Source organism: Acomys russatus, chromosome 23 (genome assembly GCF_903995435.1).
Source record: "Acomys russatus chromosome 23, mAcoRus1.1, whole genome shotgun sequence".
Classification (NCBI taxonomy): Eukaryota; Metazoa; Chordata; class Mammalia; order Rodentia; family Muridae; genus Acomys; species Acomys russatus.
The window spans coordinates 7,998,265-8,022,564 of NC_067159.1; the positions used below are offsets into that span (position 1 = coordinate 7,998,265).

The 24,300-nt window shown below is 39.7% G+C and overlaps 1 protein-coding gene across 1 annotated transcript in view; it reads left to right on the forward strand.

Moving 5' to 3' along the window:
- St7l (suppression of tumorigenicity 7 like) overlaps positions 1-24,300 on the forward strand; it is a 66,707-nt gene that overhangs the window by 12,847 nt on the left and 29,560 nt on the right. Inside the window, exons 6-11 of the mRNA XM_051165840.1 lie at positions 3,942-4,020; positions 11,291-11,445; positions 13,656-13,753; positions 14,632-14,746; positions 17,365-17,437; positions 18,750-18,852. Coding sequence (XP_051021797.1) covers positions 3,942-4,020; positions 11,291-11,445; positions 13,656-13,753; positions 14,632-14,746; positions 17,365-17,437; positions 18,750-18,852 — 623 coding nt within the window. The remainder of the gene's footprint in view (positions 1-3,941; positions 4,021-11,290; positions 11,446-13,655; positions 13,754-14,631; positions 14,747-17,364; positions 17,438-18,749; positions 18,853-24,300) is intronic.

Genomic DNA, 24,300 nt, shown 5'->3' on the forward strand with positions numbered 1-24,300 from the left:
ATGTGTGAGATTTTTGCTTGTTTTTGTTTTGCAAAGCAGTTTCTTTTCTGTAGCCCAAGTGGTCCTCAGCTAGGTTTCTAGCTATGAACTGTGAAACCTGGCTCTGGATTAAGATCCTGAGAAGAAAGATGAACTTTTTTGAGCTTTGCCTAATGCTTGTCACTTGCCAGATTAAAGTGCCACTGCTTTCATTATTCCTTGCCAGCACACTCTTTGACTTCCTGTAAGGACCTTCCCTTAGGAATAATGCATTTTTAAAATAACTGAGGAGGAGTGCTAATGGGACTAACAAAAATGGTTACCACTCTTTAGGTCAAAGCATCTAGGAGCCAAATATTCTATTTCTGTTTATTTATTTAGTGTTCATTTTTAAAAGATTCTCAGGTAGCCCAGGCTGGTGGCTTTAAATTCCCTACATAGTGACGATGGCCTTGAGTTTTTGATCTTTCTGCCTTTATCTGAGTGCTAGGATTGCACCAGTTGGTCGGTGAATGCAGGCCTTTGTGCAGGCCAGGCAGCCGTTCTACCAAGGAAGCTACATCCTCAGTGAGGAAGGATATTGTTCCTCACTGCGGAGTTTTGCTGCTCAAAGAAAAGGAAAAAGCAGGAATCCTTATTTTCAGGAGCCTTGATTTAGGATGACTGTCCTCTGCCACATTCATGCCTGTAATCCTAATATTTGGAAGGCTGAGGCAGGAGAATTTTAACTTTACCTCAAAAATGATCAAAAAAAGTCTATACCCCACCTCCCAAACTGACTGCTCCAAATCTGAATGCATTGTACTCTTGACATGTAGAAGTTTTGAGCCGTCCATATGCACTGAATCTGGGAAGATTTGGAATAGCTAAGGGCCAAGCCTTTCTTTTGTAAGCTAGAAGTGAGTACACCTCTCAAGAGAGGGGGTTAGGGATCATGGCTCTGTAGGAAAGGATAAATAGGCTAGTCAGGGGAGCTTTCCTCTGCATTCTGCCAGTTATAGGAAAGAGTCATGGACATTTTAATAAGCCCAGGCTTTTGACAGCTTTTTTCTTAAGACCACGTACATCATTTTGGTCCTTGTAGTTTTATGTACTTCCAGAGGTACGTGCAATCTAGTTAAATTCTGAACTCACAGGTAGACTTTGCTGAGTGTGAATTCAGAATGATCTGTCAGTTTCACATAAAGGCAGTGATTTACATCAGCGTAGTTCTATAGTAGCAAAGGCACACATGCACATAGGTGAGATGGGCACGTCTCCCGTGACCTGTTGTCGTCAGTGGTCGTCGTGTTAGTAGACGTCTCTCTCATCTAGCTGACTTGCTGGTTTGATCTGAGAATAAGCAGGCCCTCAAGGGCTGCGCAGCAGTGTGCTCTGAAGGATCTGTTTTCACTGTGGACATTTGGACATCAGGATGTGAGCTGAGCTGTAGATACTGTTGTCCCAGCAGCTAAAGACGCTGAGGTAGGAGGGTGGCAGAGCGCTGGGAAACATGGGTGACCCTGTCTCAGAAACCAAAACAAAACACTAAATACACAAAAATACCCAGGAGATTTCTCACTAGTGTCTAGATTTATACTCGATGGAAGTTGGGAAATGGGAGTGGGTCTGTGTGCCACTGGGTGGTCAGCGGCCGCTCTGCTGTTTACACAGCGCATGTGCTCTTGGCACTTTGTTCCCCTGGGACTTTGTAGACATTTATATCTGTGGGCCCTGACCTGCAGATAGGTGTAGCTCTCTTCTGTGCTTATTAGAATATTGTAAATATTAATTGAAAAATAGATAAGTCTGAATGAATTGAGTTTTTATGTATGTTTTAATTATTTTAAGCATATCCTGAGCTCTTAGCAGTATTGAATAATAAATCAGTATTTTGATTTAAATTATTCTTAGGCCTTGTTTTTTTTTTTTTTTTTTAATACATTTTTAAAAACTTGTATCTTCCCCTTTCACTTTAGACTTAGGAGTGCCTTGGTTGTGAAGAACAGTCTTGAAAGGCAGGAATGATGGAGGATTTCAAAGTGCAAGAATCAGAAAAAGATGCCTAGAGATGGATTGCATAGACTCATTAGAAATAAAAAACTATAAATGATATGTCTTCATGTGTTAAATTAGCAATGGCTAATAAAGACTGAGTATCCCCTATCTGAAATGCTGGGGACCAGAAGTGCTTTTTAGATCTTCTTTAATTTTTGAGATGTCTGTGCGTGCACAGTGACATGCCTAGAGAATGAGACTCTAATTGAAGTGTGAATTAATGATTTTATTGAGCGGAGTCTGAGAGTATATAGCCGAATCTTTTAAAGGCTGTGCCTATTTTAAACAAACTTTTCTACGAAGAAAAACAAACTTTTTTTATAAAGAAATTTTGGTCAGCTATACAAAGACAGAAGCTGAAAGATTCTTTTTTGTTTGTGTTTTTGTTGGTGGTGTTTTGAATTGTGGTACCGAGAACTGAGCCTAAACCTCATACAAAACAGGCAAATTGTTTTTTACCACTCAACTTTATTCCCAGCCCTTTTTGCTTGTTTGTTTAAGTCAGGGTCTTGCTCTGTAGCACTGCCTAGCATGGTACTTGCTATATAACCCTAGCTAGCTTCAAATTCATAGTGATCATCCTGCCTGCTAGAATAAGAGCTTTCACTACCATAGCTGGCTGAAAGACAGTTATCACCATGGTTTTTTGTTGGTGAGTTTTGTTTTTGAGACAGGGTTTCATGTAGCCCAGGTTGGCCTCATACTCTGCATAGGTAAGGTCACCTTGGACTCTGGATCCTCCGGCTTCCACCTTCCAAGATCTACACAGTCTACAACGCTTGTGTAATAGGAAAGCACTAGAAATAACTTTCCCTTGAAAGGGGGTTAGTTAGGTAAACTATGACCATACGCTAGAATATTGTATAATCACCTCAAAATGCTGATAGAGCCAGCATTAACATTTGGCCTTGTAAGTACTATGCTACGCAGCTTATAGAACAGAATCCAGTCATCACAGGTTCCCAAGGCCCCTGCATCCTATTTTAGTGCTGTGGCAGATTGATGTTCTTTACCTGGTCAGCATCAGGCCGTCCTGGCTTGCATCAATTTGTCAAGTTCAGGAAGCATTAGCTGTCAGCTAGTTGGTGACATGTTTGATATGAAAAATGTATTTCTATTACACATGTGGAATATATTGTCTCATTTTTCTGAGCCAAGACTAATATTTTGTTTCCAAAAGAAAATTCAAACATTTTCCATGTTATTCTTTCTGAACAGTTGGAGGTTTTGTTCCAAAGTCAACATTCATAAGTTCTCCGTTTTCCTTATCGAGTGTAAGCCAGGTAGTTTCCATAATCTACTTTGTGTGTGGTTTGTTTAGCTTTTAAGTGACATCACATAGTGTAATATCTTCATTTTGGTTCAGTGAATGGTAGCAAAACCCATCCCATTATTTCAGACATCCTGACAGGCTAGTATTGAGTCTGGATAAAGCTGAAGTCTTCCAGAGATGTGCTGTATTCTAAATTAACCCAGTTTTCATAGAAAATACACATCTACACAGTGTTCCTGTACTGAGTCATTGACTAAACAAAGACTTTTTAAACTTTCGTTAGTTTTAGTAGTTCCCTGGGCCTTTTTAAGGGTGATGAAACTTTCATGTTTAGTATAACCTAGCATCACTCAAACTCAGTTTTGCCATGCACTTAGATACATGAATGTTCATGTGTGATAATGATGATTAATTCAGTTAAGTACTTTATATGTTATCATGAAAAGAGATCATAGAATATTTTTATTATATGGAAAGAGTCCAGATTTAATATGAAATTCTCATGTAAATGTGAGCTAGTAAGCCAGTTTCATATATTTAGAAATATGATATTTAAAGCTTTGTTTGCTCTTTTAGCTCATTCTTCATACGTTTTACATAAGATTATTTATGTTTACCATCTCATCCACTCTTTGAAATATTTTTCCCACAGTTATGCAGAAGGCATGGAGGGAAAGAAATCCTCCAGCTCGAATCAAAGCAGCCTACCAAGCGTTAGAGTTAAACAATGAGTAAGTTGGAAAAATAAATTTGTTTTAAAGGCAACACAGGCAAATAGTTTTGTATTTCCTTTTATCTGCGCATAAGATTGGGAACACTGGCAGTCTCCATTGCTATCTTGCATACTAGAGATAAGATTTGCAGTGTTCACTGACATCTCTATTTTGCTTTTGAAAGTAGAAATTATCCTATGGTTTTACCTAAAAGTATTTTAGAAGTTCTTTTTTTAAATAAAGAATGCTAATGAAAAATGCTAATAGCACTTAGTAGTTAAATGTGTACTTAGTGGTTAAATGTGATATTTATGCCACTGTTTTATTTTATTTTTCATTTAAATCATTCATTTAAAGCACTCATCAGTCCTGGGGACTTATACTCAGCAATAAGCTTTGAGACATAGAAAGAGGATTCATAATTAGCAAAATAGTGCTGTCAGTTTTCTGCTCATGTTAACAGAATTTACTTTCATAGCTCTTTGTATTATCTTTATATCTCAAGACAAAAGTGTAAAACACTGAGTCAGAGTTTAAATGGTGTAGATCAGTGACATTTATCCTAAATAGTATAGTGCAATATATCCTAAATAAATGCTAGGTGGTATATCATTCAAAGAATGCCAACTGGCTAACATAAATTTAGATTTTTCCTTGAAGTCTTCTTACCACCAGTAAGAAGATCCTCCTGATGGAACAAAATAGTGGCAGTGCTCTCCGCCGAGGAGGGACTAGCTGACAAGAGTGTGGGTGACACTGTGAGATAATCAGAGCTTTACTGAAGTGACCTGGTGATTGCTCAATCAAGCAGAAGTTTCCTAAATATAAGGGAGCACACCCTCCACTCTCTAGCTCAGTGGCATTCTTGAAGACAAAATGAACTTACCAGATACAGGCTTATCATGCCAGGGAACAGAGCTGTGGTTGTTGGTTTTTACTAATGTGATGGTTCTTTGAAACACTGGCTCAAAGAGTTTGTCTTTATTTCAGTTACCTTGAAATTCTTTGAATTGACCATACCAAGGTGAAAATATGTCTGATACAATGGATAAAATAAAACAGAGGGACATGAACATTTGGAAAGGTTGGAGAATGAGACACTGGAGAATAAGGCCTTGAAGGCTTCCATAAATTCCTGGGAGCCTCAAAGACCTAGTTTTTGACAGTTAGGCACATGCTCAGAAAATACTTGATTTTCAAGTCTTCTTAAGCCCATATATTATCTTAATTCATAAAAGAAACAAAAAAGGACAAAATCCAAAATCATCTTACGATTAAAAATACTAAAAAAATGTAACTATGTAAGGAATGTCCTGTCTGGATAACATTTAGGTTAGGCACAAGTAGGAAATGACAGCCATGATAATTGTAAAATGCCTGAGTGAATATTGATAGCGTGCCCTAGTGACGTGTGTGTGTGTGCGTGCGCGCGCGCGTGCGTGCGATCACGTGCTTGTGCCTGCATTTTTATGGCCTTGAAAAGCGTGCGTGCGTGTACACACACACACATACACACACAGAGTGCCTACTTGTGGGGTCTTGGCTTTTGTTCTTTGTTCATAGATATTTAAGAAATCTTTTCATTAACTGACCACTATGCTAACCAAGCACAAACCTCGTTAGTCACACATAACAAAACAAAACAAAACAAAACAGAAGTTACAAAATTGTCAGGTAAGCTACTAAACAGAATTAAAAATTTCAATTTTCAACAAAAAATTATGAAACATACAAACAGTATAGGTGTGGTGGTACATACTTTTTAAAAAAAAGATTCATTTGTTTATTTTATGTGCATCTGTGTTTTGCCTGCATGTGTGTCTGTGTGAGGGTGTCAGGTCCCCTGGCACTGGAGTTACAGACAATTGTGAGCTGCCATGTGGGTGCTGGGAATTGAACCCAGGTCCTCTGGAAGAGCAGCCAGTGCTCCTAACTGCTGAGCCATCTCTCAAGCCCTGGTGGTACATACTTATAATTTTAGTCATCAGGAGGCTTTAACTGAGCTCTGTGTTAGCCTGAACTACAGCTAGACCCTGATCCCAAATAAAACAACAAAACCCAGCATTCAAAGAAACAGTGGAACAAAAATGGAAGTGGTATTCCGTGGAAAGGTCTCAAAAAAAAAAAAAAAAAAAAAAAAAAGTCTGGACTTTTGACTTAATAAGACTTTAAATCACCTATTTTAAATTTGTACAGAAAGGTAAAAAGAACCACAAGAAAGTCCATGGTGATGTTTCACCATCAGAAAATTACCAATGTATTTTTGAAGTTTCAGCAAAGATACCTAGTCACATAGGCACTAAGAGGGAATCCTAGGATTGACGTCAACTGAGATGAGACCGTGCTGCAGGAGCTCTGTGACAGATCTGAGCAGACGGAGTCTGCAGAGCTGTGCTAGCTCACCCGAGCTTAGGCAGTCTCAGACATCAGAAACTCTCATAAAAGGACCGAAGAGAAATGAAGGATCTAAGATGAGACCTGTAGGACCCTATGCATAATTGGAGACCCCAAAATATGGTAGAGAAAAAAAACCAGTGCAGAAATAATATTTGAAGAAATAATGACCTAAACCAAGATATTAGTGCCCCAAACCCAGCAGCACTTAAAACCTATTATACCTGTGGGCCAAGCTGGGTTGTTAGAATTGAAGGGAGTGCTGATATGAAGGAGAGATCTGCATGATTATCTCGGGTGATGCAGAAGAAGCCTTTGGCAGTTCAGCACCCTGTCATGACAGAACTGTGTGACACACCACATTAATAGAGCAAAGGGTAAAACCCAAAAGTTGTCTCAGTTCACTAAAACAGTATTTGACAAATCCAACATTGTTTTATGATAAATACTAAAAAATTCTATGAATGTAAGGAATCATGCCCAAATTAATGAAGAGTCTATGAAAAGCCTGTAGTGAAGGACACTTAGTGATGAAAGAAAACAAAAACACCCCTTTCTGTTTAAAATCAGTAAGGCAAGAATGTCTGCCCTCACTACTTCTGTTTAACTTGTTATTAGAAATCCTAACAAAAACAGTTGAGCAATAAAAAGAAAAAATTCGTTTGGATTTGAAAGGAGGAAGTAAACTGTCTTTATCCACAGGTGATGTGATCGTATGTTCAGAAAACCTTAAGAAATTCACATGAGGGCTGGAGAGATGGCTCAGTGGTTAAGAGCGCCACCTGCTTTTCCAGAGGTCCTGAGTTCAATCCCAACAACCACGTGATGGCTCACAACCATCTATAATGTAATCTAACACCCTCTTCTGCAGATAAAGCACTCATATGCAATAAATAAAATAAATAAATCTTAAAAAAAAAAGAAATTCACACGAGCAGAAACCTGTTGGTGCTTATAAATTAGGTTTAAAATGTACGAGTAGAAAGTCAGCTTCATTTCTGAACAGTTGTGATAAACACAGTACCACTTACATGGCATCAAGCACAGTGACATGCTTAGGGGTAAATTAGTCAAGGAAGCGTGGGACTTGCACTCGGAGAACTGGAGGCCAGCTGGGGGATGAAGGTCTGCAGAATTGAGCTGAAGCCCTCGGAAGGAGTGAGCTGTCTCTAGGAGCCACCTTCTGACTTCCGTACGCACGTGATCCATATATGTGCCACACTTATACATCCAAAGTAATTAAAAACCCTTACAAATGCGCAAAACATTGGTCAAATAGTTAAAATAAGAAGACCCAAACAAGTAGAAAGGAATCTTCTGTTCATGTATAATACAAATTAAATATCATTAACTAACATGTCAGTGTTCCCCTAATCTACAGATTTAATGTAGCTCCTATTAAAACTACAACTACTGGGGCTGGAGAGATGGTTCAGTGGTGAAGAGTACTGGCTGCTTTTCTAGAGGACCCTGGTTTGGTTTCTAGCACCCACATGGCAGCTCACAAGCATCTGAAGCCACTTCCTGGGGATCCAATACCCTCTACTGATCTCCATAGGCATTGCATGCATGTGGTGCATACATGGACATACATGTAAGCAACACACTCATACATGTAAAAAAACATAATTAAAACTGAAGTTACTATTTTTGCAGAAATGGACAAGCTGGTCTTATCATTTGTATGTTGTTGGGAGAGATCCTAAGTAGCCAAAAAGAATCCTAGAACAAAAGCATTAGGAGACTCATATTTTCCAGTTTTAAAACTTACTATAAAACTAGATGGCTAAACCAGAAGGCGAGACACCTAGACTGCTAGATTCCAATAGGGAATCTGGAAATAAGCTCATATGTCTGTGGCTTTCAGTTGCTTTTTGATGGAGGTGCCAAGGCTATTCGATGGAAGAAAAAATGTTTTTAACAAATGATTCTGAAAAAAATTAGATAGTCACATGTACAAGCTGGAAATTGGACTCCTACCTCACTTATACATATCAATTAATTAAAAATTAAATAAGTAATCTATAAACTCTTGTGAGAGAACATAGAGTAGGTTAGGAATTTATGCCAGTGGTAAAGCTCTTGCCTAGTATGCTTGAGGTCCTGCAACTTTGTCCTGAAATGCGGCGTGGGGGTGGGGAGAAGAGGGAGGAAGTGGAGAGGAGAGGGGAGGGGAGGGGAGGAGAGGGGGAGGGGAGGGGAGGAGAGGAGAGGCAGGGCAGTCTTACGCATCTAGATTTCCCAGTGGTTTAACAGATAGACAACAAAGGCACAAGCAATATAGGTAAGTCACGTCTCATTCAAACGAAAGCCTCTGTGCACCAAAGGACACTATTAAAGAGGTGATTTGTGGCTGTCAGTGGGGAGGCAGGAGAGACAGTGGGACTGCTGAAGAGCTATGGTGCTTTTGGGGGTGATGGATGTGCTTTCTGTACCAGTTGTAGTTGCACAGCCTTGAGAATATATTAAACGTTTCTGAGCTTTGCTGAGGAAAGTGTGTTATGCTGGGCCTGCAGGATGGCTCGGTTGGTGAAGGTGCCTGCAGCCAACCTGATGACCTGACTTTAATGCCCAGGACCCAGGTGGTGAGAGGAGGGATCCGAATCCCACAAGTTGTCCTCTGACCTCCACATGTGTGCTGTGGTGCACACATAATAAACAAATAGAAAATAAGTACAGGAAATAAAACTTAGTAAGATTTTACACTGATGTGTGAATTTAACCCCAGTTTAAGACAAAAGAAAGTCATTAGATATACATAGGACTGATTTCTTGTACTAACATATCTAAATGCAAAAATATAAGGTAAAGTTGCTGAGGAGCACAAACTAGAAGCTATACCATGATTTGTTGTGGGTTTGGTGGTACTGGGAGTAGAGCCCAGGTCCCTGCACATGCTAGACAATTGCTCTATCTGTGAGCTACATTTCTAGTCTTTAAACTTGTGACTCTCCTGCCTCAGCCTTCTGAGATGCTTGGGTTACAGGCCTGTGCCATCAGACCTGGCCTGTAATTTAAAGTTATGTTAGGAGCTGGGGATGGATCTTAATGGTAGACATTGCCTACCATGTGAGACCTGAGTTTTATCCCCAGCACCACAAAAATAAGTAATAAAATAAAACTATGTCTATACTTACATTCTATTTCATGAATTTTTATCTATCAAGGTCTTTATAAAAGTGGTGTTTTGTTTTGTTTTGCAGTGCTGGGATGGAACCCAGGGCCTCAAGCATGCTAGGCAAGTGCTCTACCACTATGCTATATCCCCAGCTCTGCAAAAATATTTCTGTTCTGGTTATTTAAAAGCATTTGAAACAAAACAATAGATACAAATATTTGAGGATGAGCACTGTGACAGACATCTGTAATCACCAGCACTTGGAAAGCAGAGTCAGGAGAATGAGAGTTCAAGACCAGCCTGGTCTGCAGAGCATAATTGTTGCAAACAATAACAAAAAGTTGAAAATGTTTTTGGAATGGCGAGTAGGATACTTAGTGTTTAAGCCAGCAGCATATCTAATGTTTTATAAAAATCTAATGTAATACATTGGAGAAGAGTGTTGATTAGTAAAATAATTATATATGTGGGTGTGATTTGCATTTTCATATCTGAAAGGCCTTTCTTGACCCTAACTGAGAATAGCTACCTTTTTCTTGTATTCTTCAGTAATAGGTGAGGTCTGGTCATACAGCCCAGAGTTCATGGTACCCTATATAGTCAAAGTGTCCACAAACTCACAGTCCTTCTACTCAGGGCTCTTAAGTGTTGGGATTACAGGTGAGGATGACAGCTGCTCACCAGCACTGTATCTCATGCCTGCCCTTGTGTATTTTTTTTTTAATTGAGCCAACAATCTTGGTTTAATTGGAACATGTGAGACATATGTGTAACTTTTTACATTTTTTTTCTGGTAGCCATACTTTTAAAAAGTTAAAAGAAGTTAGTGTGAGTGTTTCAATTATCTATATTAAAATATAAAATGTTTTCACATGTGATCAATATTTTACAAGCCTTACATTTTCTCAATCTTTAAAATTTGATATGTACTAACATGCCATGTCAGTTCATATTAGCCACATTTCAAGTGCTCAGTAACTACTCCTGACTTGAATGCTGGATCCGCAGGCTTGGACAAGCAGAACTAATACATTGTCTTCAGACTAAATGTTCTTGTTATTTATCTAAATGGAAGGGAAACTTGGTTTTCTTTCTTGCCCAAAGCCAAGAATTAGTTTATTTTATTGGCCAGCTGTTGACTTTAAAGATAGAAGCAAAAGTCTCTGTGTTCCAGCAGAGTGAAGAGAAGGAAGCTGGGGGTGAACATGGGTGGGTGGGTGGGTGTGTGAGAGGGGGCGCTATAATGCAGCCCGTGGTGGGTAAGCCCCGAGAGGCAGGCTGCTTTGTAGAAAGGGCTTAGTGTAGAACTGTTTCTGATCAGACGCAGAGGCCCCTCCTTAACCAGGGGAGTCTTCCCACTCCGCAGTCCATCGTCACTCGCATGATATGGACGTTGCAGAGCATGCAGTGCCTGGGAGCAGGCATGCCGAGTGGGTGGTATGCTCCTTACAACTGCTTTTTAAAACAACTTTTTATGTATTTCCTCCCCTTCCACAAACAGAAAACAAAGGGGCAGAGAACAGAGGAAAAAAACCAACCCTCTCGTGCCACCCCCAAAAAAACCCAGAAAATAGAGTGGAAGAAACATTGTGGAGTTGGACATAATGAATATGCTAGGGTACCCCTAGTGAGCTAAAATACTGAATATTGCTTTATTTTTCTCCTCAGTGGTGGGAAGTGTAGAGGGGTGATGGAAGCATGACATAGCAAGGGCCTGTCCAAGGGAAGTGCGGGCTCCACCACTTACTTACCATCGCCTCGCTTCTTGCTTTATAGCTGTGCCACTGCCTACGTTCTACTGGCCGAAGAAGAAGCAACAACCATTGTAGATGCTGAAAGGTTATTTAAACAGGCCCTCAGGGCGGGAGAGATAATTTATAGACGGTCACAGCAGTGCCAGCACCAGAGTCCTCAGCATGAAGCTCAACTGAGTAAGCACATTTGGGTTGACTGTTCCTCTTTTTTTTTTTTTCCTTTTGGTTTCTTGAGGTGCTAGCCTCATATTTGTCATGTAGATGAGTTTGGCTCAGAACTGATCTTCCCTCCTGAGCTAGGATTCTAGACATGTGCCACGAGAGGCCCAGGTTCTGTCCTTAACTTCTGAACTTGTGTCTTTTGTGTTTAAAATGCAAAATAGTAACAATAATAATAGTAGTAGTAGTGGTGGTGGTGGTAATAATAATAATAAGAATAATAAAATGTGAAAGTTTGCTAGTCTTCATTAGACAGCTGATAGACTCTCCTTCTGGTCTGTAATACTAAGAAGCCAACAATACAGAGCCATGTAACATCCAGGCAGTGTTTGTGGGAGGGAACAGATCCTGCATTGGTTACCTAGAAAAAAAAATCTGCTGTTTTGAAACTGTTTTCTTTCCTACAAGAACTGGCACTTTTTAAAATCCCAGAGGACCCTCTAATGATGACAGCTATTACCGAGATTCTCCCTAGACAATAAACATTGTCTTTTCCCTGACCCTTACTCAGGGCAATGGGAGGGTCCTTTTTTGTATTTCTGGGAATCCAATCCAGGGCTTCCCTCCCACATGGTTGACCTGCATGCCCTGTCCAAACATCGGCTCATTTGCTCTTCCGTCTGTGGGTCTGTATGTCGTGCCAAGTGTCTTCCTTCCCTCCTCTGCTCTCCTTCCTTCCTCTTCCTTTCTTTACTCCTTCCTCCTCCTGTGTTGTTTGTTTGTTGTTTGTTTTGTTTTGTTTTTAAGGCAGGGTTTTGCTATTATAGCCCAGGTTGTTTCTGAAATTGGGATCTTTTGGAGGATTGCTCTTTTCACACCATCTGCTTCTTAGCCAATACTGCAGTTTGTGTGTGACATTGGTTCTTTCTCTGATATATTTTTCTCTAGCATGCTTGAGATCAGACGAGGCACAGGGACTGTTTTCTTTTGAAGATGCTCTTCTGGTTAGGCTTGTGACACTTACCAAAGCTGTTAGAATCGGCAGGGTTGCTGTTTCTGGCTGAGATGTGCGGCCAGCAGGTTTTAGTTTCATGATTTTGGCAGATACTAGGCAATACATTGAAATATGTTTACATAAGGCATTATCTCTTAACAGCTAAGTTCTACATCTTTTGTTTATGGAAATTAAAATTTGGCTAATGCTTTCTCTCAGTTAAATAGTTGTGTTTACAATATATTTCATTAAGGCATGTTATTATACAAAACTATGGGAATAAATTTTACAGACTGGAACTAATGAAACTACATGTATGAAAGCTTCTTACTATTTGTCCTTGCATAATATCAAATGTGCTTACGTTGTAGAGGTTTTTGTTGTTGTTTTTTGGTTTTTTGAGACAGGGTCTCCCTGTGTAGCCTTGGCTGTCCTGGACTCACTTTGTAGACCAGGCTGGCCTCGAACTCACAGCGATCTGCCCGCCTCTGCCTCCCGAGTGCTGGGATTAAAGGCGTGCGCCACCACCGTTGTAGAGTTTTTTAACTTTAAAAATTATACTTATTTACTTATTTGTATTTGAATGTGTGCACATGTGCATGCACACGTAGAAGTCGGTAAGGAACTTGTGTGTCAGTTTTCTCCTTCTACCATATGAGTTCCAGGGATGAAACTCAGGTCTCCAGGCAAGGGTCTCTTGCCTGCTGAGCCACCTCACTAGTCCATGTTGAAGATTTTCTCTTTGCCCTTTCTAGATATCATTTTTTAAATTAATTACTGACTTAATAAAAGTTCATATTATTCATGGAAATTTTGTTTAGGACATTTAGAGTCTTTGAGCCAAAATAATATTACTAAGATTATAGATTGTTTATGTAGAAACTTGGGATAGACAAATATATCTTCCTATTAATATCTACTTGTTTTCTGCAAGTATTAAACTCATCAACCAAATGAATTATATATACTGTACTCAAATTGCTTACTACTAGAGGAAAAAGTAATTAAATATATATTTTAAGCTTTTAATATAGAAAGCACATATAAAAATAGAGGACATTTATTATTTATTACCTAAATTTAACATTCATTAATAATTACACATTCTGATGTAATTTAATTTTTAATAGGTTTTCCAGGATAAGCAAATAAAATTAGTGGATAATATTTTAATGAAATGTCAGGCCATAATACAAAAGTGATAGTTGTGTCATTTTCTTGTTTTTTTAAATAGGGCGAGATACCAATGTACTTGTATACATTAAAAGAAGATTAGCAATGTGTGCAAGAAAACTGGGAAGGATAAGAGAAGCAGTGAAAATAATGAGAGATGTAAGTAAATTTGATAACTGAACCATTATTTCTATTTTTCCCCAAACTAAAAAACAAATTAAGTTATCAGCTATTTTAATGTAGATTACTGCTTTTATTTTATTTTTAAAAATTTACTTATTTATCTTATTCCATGTGCATTGGTGTTTTCCCTGTATGTGTTTTTGTGAGGGTGTCAGGTCCCCTGGAACTAGAGTTACAGACAGTTGTGAGCTGCCATGTGGGTGCTGGGAATTGAACCCAGCTTCTCTGGAAGAGCAACCAGTGTTCTTAACCGTTGAGCCATCTTTCCAGCCCCAGAATCACTGTTTTTCAATTGCCCATCTTTCTAACAGGAAAATATATATATATGTACGTATGTATTTTCTTGAGGGCATGGTCTCACCTCATAGCCCTAGCTGTCTTAGAACTCACTATGTAGACCAAGCTAGTCTCAAACACAGAGAGCCACTTGTCTCTGCACCCCTCGTGCTGGGATTAAAGGCGTGCTCTACCACCACCCAACAGATATTTTTAATGTGCATACATTTCTTTCTTTAAAAAAAAAAAAAAGATTTATTTATATTATGTATACAGTGTTCTGCCTGCATATACACCTGCAGGCCAGAAGAGGGCATCAGATCACATTACAGATGGTTGTGAGCCACCATGTGGTTGCTGGGAACTGAACTCAGGACCTTTGGAAGAGGAGGCAGCACTCTTAACCACTGAGCCGTCTCTCCACCCCCCATGCATACATTTCTTAAGGCTTAGATCTTTGTAAATTTGTAAAAAAGCAAAATAATTTATACTTTAACAAAGCTGGTTCAACTCTTTTAAGTTGGCTTGTTGTGATTTATTTTGATTTTTTTCTTTTTTCCCTTCCTTTTAATATACAGTTGATGAAAGAATTTCCTCCTCTTACTATGTTGAACATCCATGAAAATCTCTTAGAATCACTTCTAGAATTGCAGGCCTATGCAGATGTCCAGGCAGTCCTGGCAAAATATGATGGTGAGTTTGTGTGTGTGTGTGGGGGGGGTGTGTGTATTAGTAGATAACATGTCTATAATCTTTTTTCAATTGTGTAATCATCAGGCCAGTCCTTTTCTAGTGTTTCTATATTGTCTCTTTCCAGTCTTAGCAGTCAGTTTTCAAGATAAAGCTACAGCTGCTATGAACCATCTTCTTTATCTGACCTTTCAGTATCAGAAGGTTACAAGAAGGAGGGTTTCCTGTGTGAGGATGTATTCTTTATTGACTGAGTATATAATATGCAAGAGGCACTTAGAACACAGCGGTAAACATGAAAACATGGATTTATCCCTCATGGCGTTTGCAGCTTAGTGGAACACAGAGAGAGCTGGATAGTAGACGGCAGGAGGCATACAGTGAGAGCTAACTGGAGCAGTAAAGGCATTGCACTCATAGTAGATGCCTCATGGATTTTGGCAGATAAGGAATACCACAGAAGTTGCATAATAATGTTTATAAAATAATACAGAATAGCAGCTTTACAATGATTTTTAGTTATAAAAGGTAATTTATGTAATTTCATTGCATCCATATAATAAATATATGAAGTGATAGGACAAGTATTTTCACTCTTTTCAGGAAACCTGAGGTTAAGAAGGTTAAATATTGGGTAATGTTTCTCAGTGAATGAGCCTTTCTCTGTTTGCTAGTCATCTTGTAGAATAGCTCCATGTATATAAGCTACTTGTGTTGTTATAATAGTAACAGTTGACTGCAGTGGAGTTGGGACAATGTTAAACGTACATTTTCTCCTCATTCAAAGTAAGACATCAACTTACTTTACTTTTTCACTTAATCTGCCTGCCTCTATCTCTGCCGCCCAAGACTGGGGATTAAAGATGTAAGCCACCATGCCCAGCTAAGATATTTTTTTTAATGTTGTATACATTTCTTTTTTTAAATTAATTTATTTATCGTATATGAGTACTTTATCTGCAGAAGAGGGCATCACATCACATTATAGGTAGTTATGAGCCACCATGTGGTTGCTGGGAATTGAACTCAGGACCTCTGGAAGAGCAGGCGGCACTCTTAACCACTGAGCCATCTCTCCAGCCCGTTGCATACATTTCTTAATGCTTAGATCTTTGTAAGTTTATTTTTAAAATAATTTTTACTTTAATAAAGCTGGCTCAGCTGTTCTGGGTTTTTTGTCATGACTTACTTTGATTTTAGTCTCTGTCTTTTAATACACAGTTGGTGAAGTCCATGCTGCAGACTTCCTAGTCTCATAATGTTTCTGCTCATGTCTTTCATTACAACAGAACATGGAAAGTCACTCATATTTGTACTGTCAGAGGCTCCTACCCATTAGTTTAGGAATCCCCATGATTTAGGAAGGTTAAAGTGTGAAAGACAGGGTTTCTCTGTGTAGCCTTGGATGTTCTGGACTCACTTTGTAGACCAGGCTGGCCTCGAACTCACAGAGATCTACCGGCCTCTGCCTCCCAAGTGCTGGGATTAAAGGCGTGTACTACCACCCCTAGCTGATATTTATTTCTTTTAAACATCTGGAATTCTTAAGCCTAGTTTAGGCTCACAGAGAAATTTGTGACAACTCCTTCCACATGAAACTTACAGGAAGAGTAGCCTGTTGTGCTGTTTGTGCTACACAGGGTTAGGGACCGAATATAAAAAGTCAGAAGGCCACCTGATTTGTTTAGAATAAAGTAAAACCCACTACAACGAATAGAGCCTACCTCGTTTGGTATGCTTCTGTGGTGTTGGTAGTCACGTGTCTCACTGGACATCACTATACAGACTGGAAGTTGTCAGAGACTGGCTCACTCGCTGGGCCCCATGCGCGGTGGGAGCCGAGAGCTCCATGACAGGGCTTTACTCTCTTCTAAGGCCACTGTTTTAGGCATCCTTCTGAAATGGGGTTTATTTTGTTCATGATCTCAGAGTAATTTTCTACTCTATGAAATGTGGCCACATAAGAAAATGTGGAAAAGACAAAAACTTAAGGGAAAAGTTAAAATCAATCTAGGTATAATAGCAGTTAAATATTTTACTGTTTTCTAATGTTAGTTTTTACATACTTTTAACTCTACTGTGGATTTCTTCTGACTGTGGATTTCTTCTGACTTAGCCTTATTGTAAACAGATTATGATAGACATTTGTTGACTATCTGTTGACCTCATACAGAGGACTTTCATCAATATAATTTAATCTCCACTGGGAGGTGCAATTTTCTCTTTTGAAAAGAAATCAAGGGGGCTGGAGAGATAGCTCAGAGGTTAAGAGCACTGTGCTCTTCCAGAGACCCTGAGTTCAATTTCCAGCAACCACATGGTGACTCATAATCATCTATAATGGAATTTGATGCCCTCTTCTGGGTGTGTGTGAAGACAGATTACCCATATACATTAAACTAACTAACTAAATATATATATTTTACAAGAAAAAGAAAAGAGATCGATAAGGTTGCTTCTAGCCTAGGGACATGCCACTAGTAAATAGTAGAATCTAGAATCAAACTCAGGCCTTCCAACAGTGTGTCCAGGGCCTATGCTACTGTATTACAGCTGATGAATTTGTATTTTTGTGAGTTATGATTTTTAATCCTTACCTAAATTGACAATTATTGTTATAGACATAAGCCTTCCAAAGTCAGCAGCCATCTGCTACACAGCAGCATTGTTGAAAACAAGGACCGTCTCAGATAAGTAAGTGCTTATGAAGCCAAATTATTTCCAAATAATTTGTGAAGACTGCTGAACATTTAATAAGTTTTTTCCCTCCGCTAACTTTTAAAAAATGCTCTTTTTTTTTTTTTTTTTTTTCCATTTCTTCTGAATAACCCTTGATCTTCTGCGACTGGGAGCCTTCCCATTGCATGTGTGTGATGACAGAGAGGTTTAGATTTCAGTAAACAGGGACTCACATTCAAACTCTACCATGCACCAGATGTGTCCGGGCAAACTGTTACTTTGAAAATAATATGGGGGGAGGGCTGTAGAGATGGCTCAGGTGTTAAGAGCACTGGCTGCCCTTCCAGAGGTCCTGGGTTCATTTCCCAGCAACCACATGGCGGCTCAAAACTCTCTGTAACTCCAGTTCTTGGGGATCTAACACACAGACCCACATGCAGACAAAACGCATGAACATAAAATTATTAAAAAAAAGAGAACACTATTTTAGGGTGGTTGTGTGAGGAGCATATGTGTCAAATAACTATAGCAATTTCAAGAAAGAGTACACAGAGAACTGAATGCCAAGCATTTCCTGTAATTCCAGCATTTGAGAGAAGGAGGCGTTTAAGGCTAGCCTTGGCTATACAGTAAGCTAAAGGCCACCATGGATACATACGTCTCAGAAAACAAACAAACAAACAAACAAACAAAGTACACAGTTAATGTGGTAGCAGTGATGCTGGTGACAGTAAGGTGCATGGTAGACAAATTGATTTCATCTTGCCATTGAAGTTGTTCTGTCTTCCTTACATTTTTGCCTGGCCTTAGTTAATTCTCTTTATTTGGCAGTTGAGATATTCAGAATCTGCCCTCATCCAAGTAATGAGACATTATCTCACAACCAAATAATAAGAGTGCCAGAAACCAACCAAGTGGTGCTCATTTTTTTTCACCTTAGATTTACATCCTGATGTAAATTAGAATAAAAACTTCGCAGTTTATTTGTCATCTAAAATTTTGTAAACTCTGTATTGTGTTTGCTGAGGTTCTCTGATCCCTCAGTGGCATTTTACTGTAGCCACCCTTCCCACGGTGGGGCCAATGGACTCTCTCCAAAGGCTTTCTATAGTTGAGGCTGAGTTTTTCATTCCGTCTTTTGCTTTGCGTATGTGTTGAACCAGAGGCTTTACTTTCATCTTATTAGTTATCTGGTCTTGTCTTTGACCATTGCCAGAAACATTTTTGATTTGGGAGGATATACTGTAATCTGAATCCATGCATACAGTTCCCAATAGACTTAGTCCATGTGGTTCATTCATTCTCTGTTCTGTGGTTTTCCTTGCAGATTCTCTCCAGAAACAGCCTCCAGAAGAGGGTTGAGCACAGCAGAAATTAATGCTGTGGAAGCAATTCATAGAGCCGTGGAATTTAATCCCCATGTTCCAAAAGTAAGAAATGTCATAACAAAAATGCTACTTTTATTTAAATTTAACATATTTCAGTACAGTAGAGCAAAATGTATGGTTTGCCATACATTAGGTCAGAATTGTTTTAGCCTTCTCTATTCGCCATTCATCTTAAATAGATATTAATATGGCATTTAGAAATAATTAGGGGTCGGGGATGTAGCATGCTTATGCTGCATACATAAGTAGTGTCACAAAAGCCAGCATGGTGGTTCGTGCCTGTAATCCTAGCATTTGGGAGGTGGAAGCAAAAGGATCAGAAGTTCAAGGTCGCTCTCCCTCTATGGACTGTACAGTGAGTTTGAGGCCAGCCTAGAATACTTCAGTCCCTAATTTTAGAAAAGAAAATTAAAAGAAACCTGGTTAGGCCAGGCGTGGTGGTGCTCCATTTGTCTTTATGTTGTACAACATACACTTATACAAATGACTGGCTAATCTATGTAATATTATCCAAATACCGAAGCACTCAAACCAAGACTAAAATTTGGGTTTTACAGACAGTTTTTTATTTTAAGAACTATAGACTATTCAGGAATAAAGTTCCTAATTACTGTACAAAATTATAGCTATGATTCGGTGTGTAAGTGTTAATGGAAGTTGTGGGTAGTGAAGACCTGACCCAGGGGCCTGCAAGAGGACCAGCAGGTGGAGGCGCCTGCCGCTGAGCTTGATAAGCCAGCTCCTGCAAGATGTCCTCCTACCTCAATGTGCGTGACATGTCCCGTGCACTCTACGTACACAGACACAAGAAACAATGTAGCAAACCTTCAAGAAGTTGTAAACCTTTTAGAATAGGCAAAAATATGATGAAGTAAGTTAATTCTAGCACTGTAGAAGCTGAGGCAGGAGAATTATAGGTTTGAGGGCTACATATTGAGACCCGTCTCAAAAAGGAAGACAAGAAGGAAGGAAGAAAGAAAAGAATGTCTGATACCCAGGGCTTAGTAGTAGATACAAGGAAATTGATGCTGAGGTAAAATGTAGCATAGTACCAAACCCAGATGTCCACCTGATTGTCTTTCCCAGATGCAGCTTCTCCCTACCCAGAGTAGCAACTGTTTTAGCATCAATTATACTCACTTCTTCTTTCTTTACATAGTTAGTTTTGTTTCCTTTTATTGCTGGTGTTATAAATGAATTAAGATCAGGTCCACCCTTTATTCCCTTTACTCTAGTTCTTTCTCTGGTCCTCACGCCTCCGTTCCCTCCCAATGTCATGGTTTGTTTGTTTGTTATGTATATATAATATATATATATACATATATAAATATATACATAAATATTTATTATTTATTCAGTATTCTGCCTGCATGTACACCTGCACCCCAGAAAAGGGCACCAGATTTCATGAAGGATGGTTGTGAGCCATCATGTGGTTTCTGGGAATTGAACTCAGGACCTTTGGAAGAACAGCCAGTGCTCTTAACCTCTGAGCTATCTCTCCAGCCCCTGTTTGTTGTTTTTAAAACCAGAGTCCACTTAGTGCTGCCAGGATTCACCTGAATGTAGAACCATCTACTAGAACATGAGCAGCCTCTTGAGGGCTACTACATCCTTAAGAGAACCCACGCTCCCAGCAGCCAGCAGTCCTGTAGCTCCTCAGCTAGAGGTGGCACTTCATGACCACCTCCCCATTCCTTGCTGGGATTTGGTCTGCGCTGCACAGTTGCTGACTTCACATATGTGAGTGCCCTGTTGCGTCTGGAATAGGTTTCTTTGCTGTAGTCATCTATCACCTCTGGCTCTACTGTCCTTCCTCCTCCTCTTTTGTGATGGTCCCTGAGAGAGGAGGAGGGGTGATATAAATGTCCCACTTAGGGCTGGGCATTCTACATAGACTCTACTTTTTAATCTGTGGAGTAATTTATATAAAGCAATAATCATTTCTTCCTCAAATGATTAGTAGCCCTTTCTGATAAAGCCATCTGATTTTGAATATTTTCTTTTCAAGAAGCTATAGGCTATCAATATTCTTCCTTTAGTTTAATAACTACTATTAATAACTAATTTATCATTTAAAAAGTACAATATTTTTGGTGACAGAGCCTCTTTCTAGCCTAAACTGGCCTCAAACTCATGTAGCTGAGGATGATTTTGAACTCCTAACCCTCCTGCCTGTAGCTCCCAATTGCTGTGGTTATGGTCTGTGCTATGTTGTTGTTGTTGGTGGTGGTGTTACAGGATGTTTTCCTTTTATGATTAATTTTTTTGTCTATATGCCAGCTGCTTTGTTTGAAAAGTTGTAAAATTAGGTTGAAACTTTGGGTAATATATTCTCCCAGAAAAGATCTTTTTCTCTGATGATTGCAAGAAGTACTAGCAAGACAAGATTACTTGAATCACTTTATGCCTAAGAGACTGTTGTTTTCTGGACCCCCTACATGAATTAAAAACTACTCCTGGTTCACCCTTACTCCTGGGACTCAGCCATTCAGGGCCTCCCTCCAGTCCTTAGTTTTAGCTGCACTTGCACTATCGACAAGCTCTGTTACCCTTTCCCCTGGCAATGCTGAGCGGCTTCTTACCCATCTCATCCTGTAGAAAGATCCTCCACATAAAAGAAAACTCAACTGTGGCTTACTTGTCTGTCTGTCTATCTTTGGACAGTGGTCTGGTAATTCTTCATGTGTTGTTAATCCTTGTGCATTTAGTTTTACTATTTTCATCCTATTTTTTCTAGAAGAGTTGATCAGAGTCACTCAGCCTCTGATTACTGGAAATACAGGTTTATAATAAAAAATAACAACAACAACAACAACAAAAGCCCTCTACTCTTTTGCTACAGAGGAGTTAAGAGAATGAATTCCACGACTAAAGTGCTGGAGTTTTAATTCCAGCTCCACTGTTTCCTAGCTGTATGGCTCTGGATGAATTACTTTACTTTGTTGTACTTGAGTTTCTTCATGCGTGTGTGTGTGTGTGTGTGTGTGTGTGTGTGTGTGTGTGTGTGTGTGTGTGTGTGTGTGTTTGTCTTTTTGTTGAAACCAGGTCTCATGCAGTCCATGCTAGCCATGAACTCACTGTGTAACTGAGGATAGCCCCTGATGCTCCTGCCTGTTTCCCAGGTGCTGGCATGACAGACGTGCACTATAATGCCTGGCTAGATTCTCTTGCCTGAAATGAAGATAATATCCCCTACCTCTTAGAGTCATGATGAAGATTAATAGTTCATCGTTAAAAGTGCTTGAAAGAGAGCTTGGCACATAAGGAGTATTACAAAAATGATTTGTTAATACTATTATTTTCTATGGTACACTGTAATCTTTTTTTTTTTAAAGCTTTTTTCTGATTCTTTGTGAATTTCACATCATGCAACCCAATTCTCTTATCTCCCCATCCCTACATACCAACCCTCTGCTGTAGGAACCTTCCTCCACCCCAAGGAAAAAAAATCTTGTTGTGGAAGCTGTAGTGTGTCACAGAGCGTCACGTAGTATGTCCTTTTTTCTTCACATCTTTACTTGCAAATGTTCATTGCAATGAGTCATTGGTCTGGCTCCAGGCCTCTGGCTTATGCTGCAGTATCAATACTGGATCCTCACCGAACTTTTGTTGGATCTCCTGTTGGTGCCGCGTGAGCTCTCTAGCACTGTGCCCAGTCTGCTCACTCAGTGCCATCAAGGCCGGGCTCATCCACACCCATGCCAGCTCTTTTGTGCTGCCCAGGTGAGATGCAGGGCCCACTCTGCCAAGTGCCACAGCAAGCAAGGGACTGAGACTGCTCTCTAACTCTCACACCGTCGTGGATGACTCACCTGTAACCCCACAACCAGGACCAGCTCTACTGTGCTGCCCACACTGGGTGCAGGCCCCACTCCCCCAAATGCTGTGGCTGGTGAAGGAGAGGGCCAGCTCTCCCACTCTCATGACTTTAGGGTCAGCTCTTTTGCCTATTGTAGGTGTTAAGGGATGAGCGGAGGAGGGTATCTCTCCTTTGCCCATGCCACCACACAGCAGACAAGTGGTGGGGCCAGTTATCTCATGGCCATGCCCTTGGGGCTGGCTCACCAGTGCCCAGACACCAGGGTTAGCTCCTGCTCTTGTGAGCTGCAGCTTGTGAGGGACAGGGACAGCTCTGTTGCTTTCATGACCTTGGGGCAAGCTTCCCACCTGGTGCACTATAATCTTATCTTTGTATAAGAAGATAAGCAGCAGTTACTGATCATAGCTATTTAAATACATGATTAAGATATCTAAGCCGGGACGCACATCTTTAATCCTAGCACTCGGGAGGCAGAGGCAGGCGGATCAATGTAAGTTCGAAGCCAGCCTGATCTACAGAGCGACTCCAGGATAGCTAAGGCTAACACAGAGACCCTGTCTTGAAAAACCAAAACCAAAACAAAACAGTTAAGATATCTAAACTACTTAACTTTCATTCAAAATAGCAGAATATAGACTATCTACTAATGGTTGGGATTTTGTTGTTTCTAAAACAATTTCATGCAGAATATATTCACAATATTAGCAATTAGTAATGTATATTTGCTTTTAAAACTGCTAGGGCTGCATAGGTATTAGTAATGCCAGGCATTGCCCTAATTAAAAACTGAAGTTGTTGGATGCATAATATATTCACATCAGGATTGAATTTTCTCTTGAAAATATATAGTGGGAAGCTTAATTCAGATATATATGATGTGAGCACACTAGAAGACTAAATATTGCCGCAGTTACAATACGGCCCTTATCAATCTCTACATTTGGTGCATGCCTTTAGTCCTAACACTTGGGAGGCAGAGGCAGGCAGATTGCTGTGAGTTTGAGGCCAGGACAGCCAGGACTGTTACACAGAGAAACCCTGTCTTGGAAAACCTAAAAGCAAACAAAACAAGATCTGACCAAAGCTTTTTTTTTTTATTAATGGAAGTTTATAGTCTCATTTTAAAATTGATACACAAATGCAAAAGATCAGCTGGAGGTGGTGGCACATGCCTTTAATCCCAGCACTTGGGAGACAGAGGCAGGTGGATCACTGTGAGTTGGAGGCCAGCCTGGTCTACAGAGTGAGTCTGGGAGAGCCAAGGCTACACAGAGAAACCCTGTCTTGAAAAACAAACAAACAAACGAACGAACAAACAAAAAACTCCCAAAACCAAAAAGCAAAAGATCTAGAATAGCCAAAATAAAACAAAAACTTCTTTGAGAAAAAAGAGCAAGATTGGAGAAAACTTTAGTAATTAAGATTTATTGACATGGGGCTAGAGAGATGGCTCAAAGATTAAGAGCACTGGCTGCTCTTCCAGAGGACCCAAGTTCAGTTCCCAGCACCCACATGGCAGCTTACAGCTGCCTTACTCCAAGATCTGACACCTTCATATAGATATACATACAAGCAAAACACCAATGCACATAAAAAATTTAAAAACATTTATTGACATAAATATAGAAATGTAGATCAGTAGATGATAATAAAAAGTCCTACAGCCA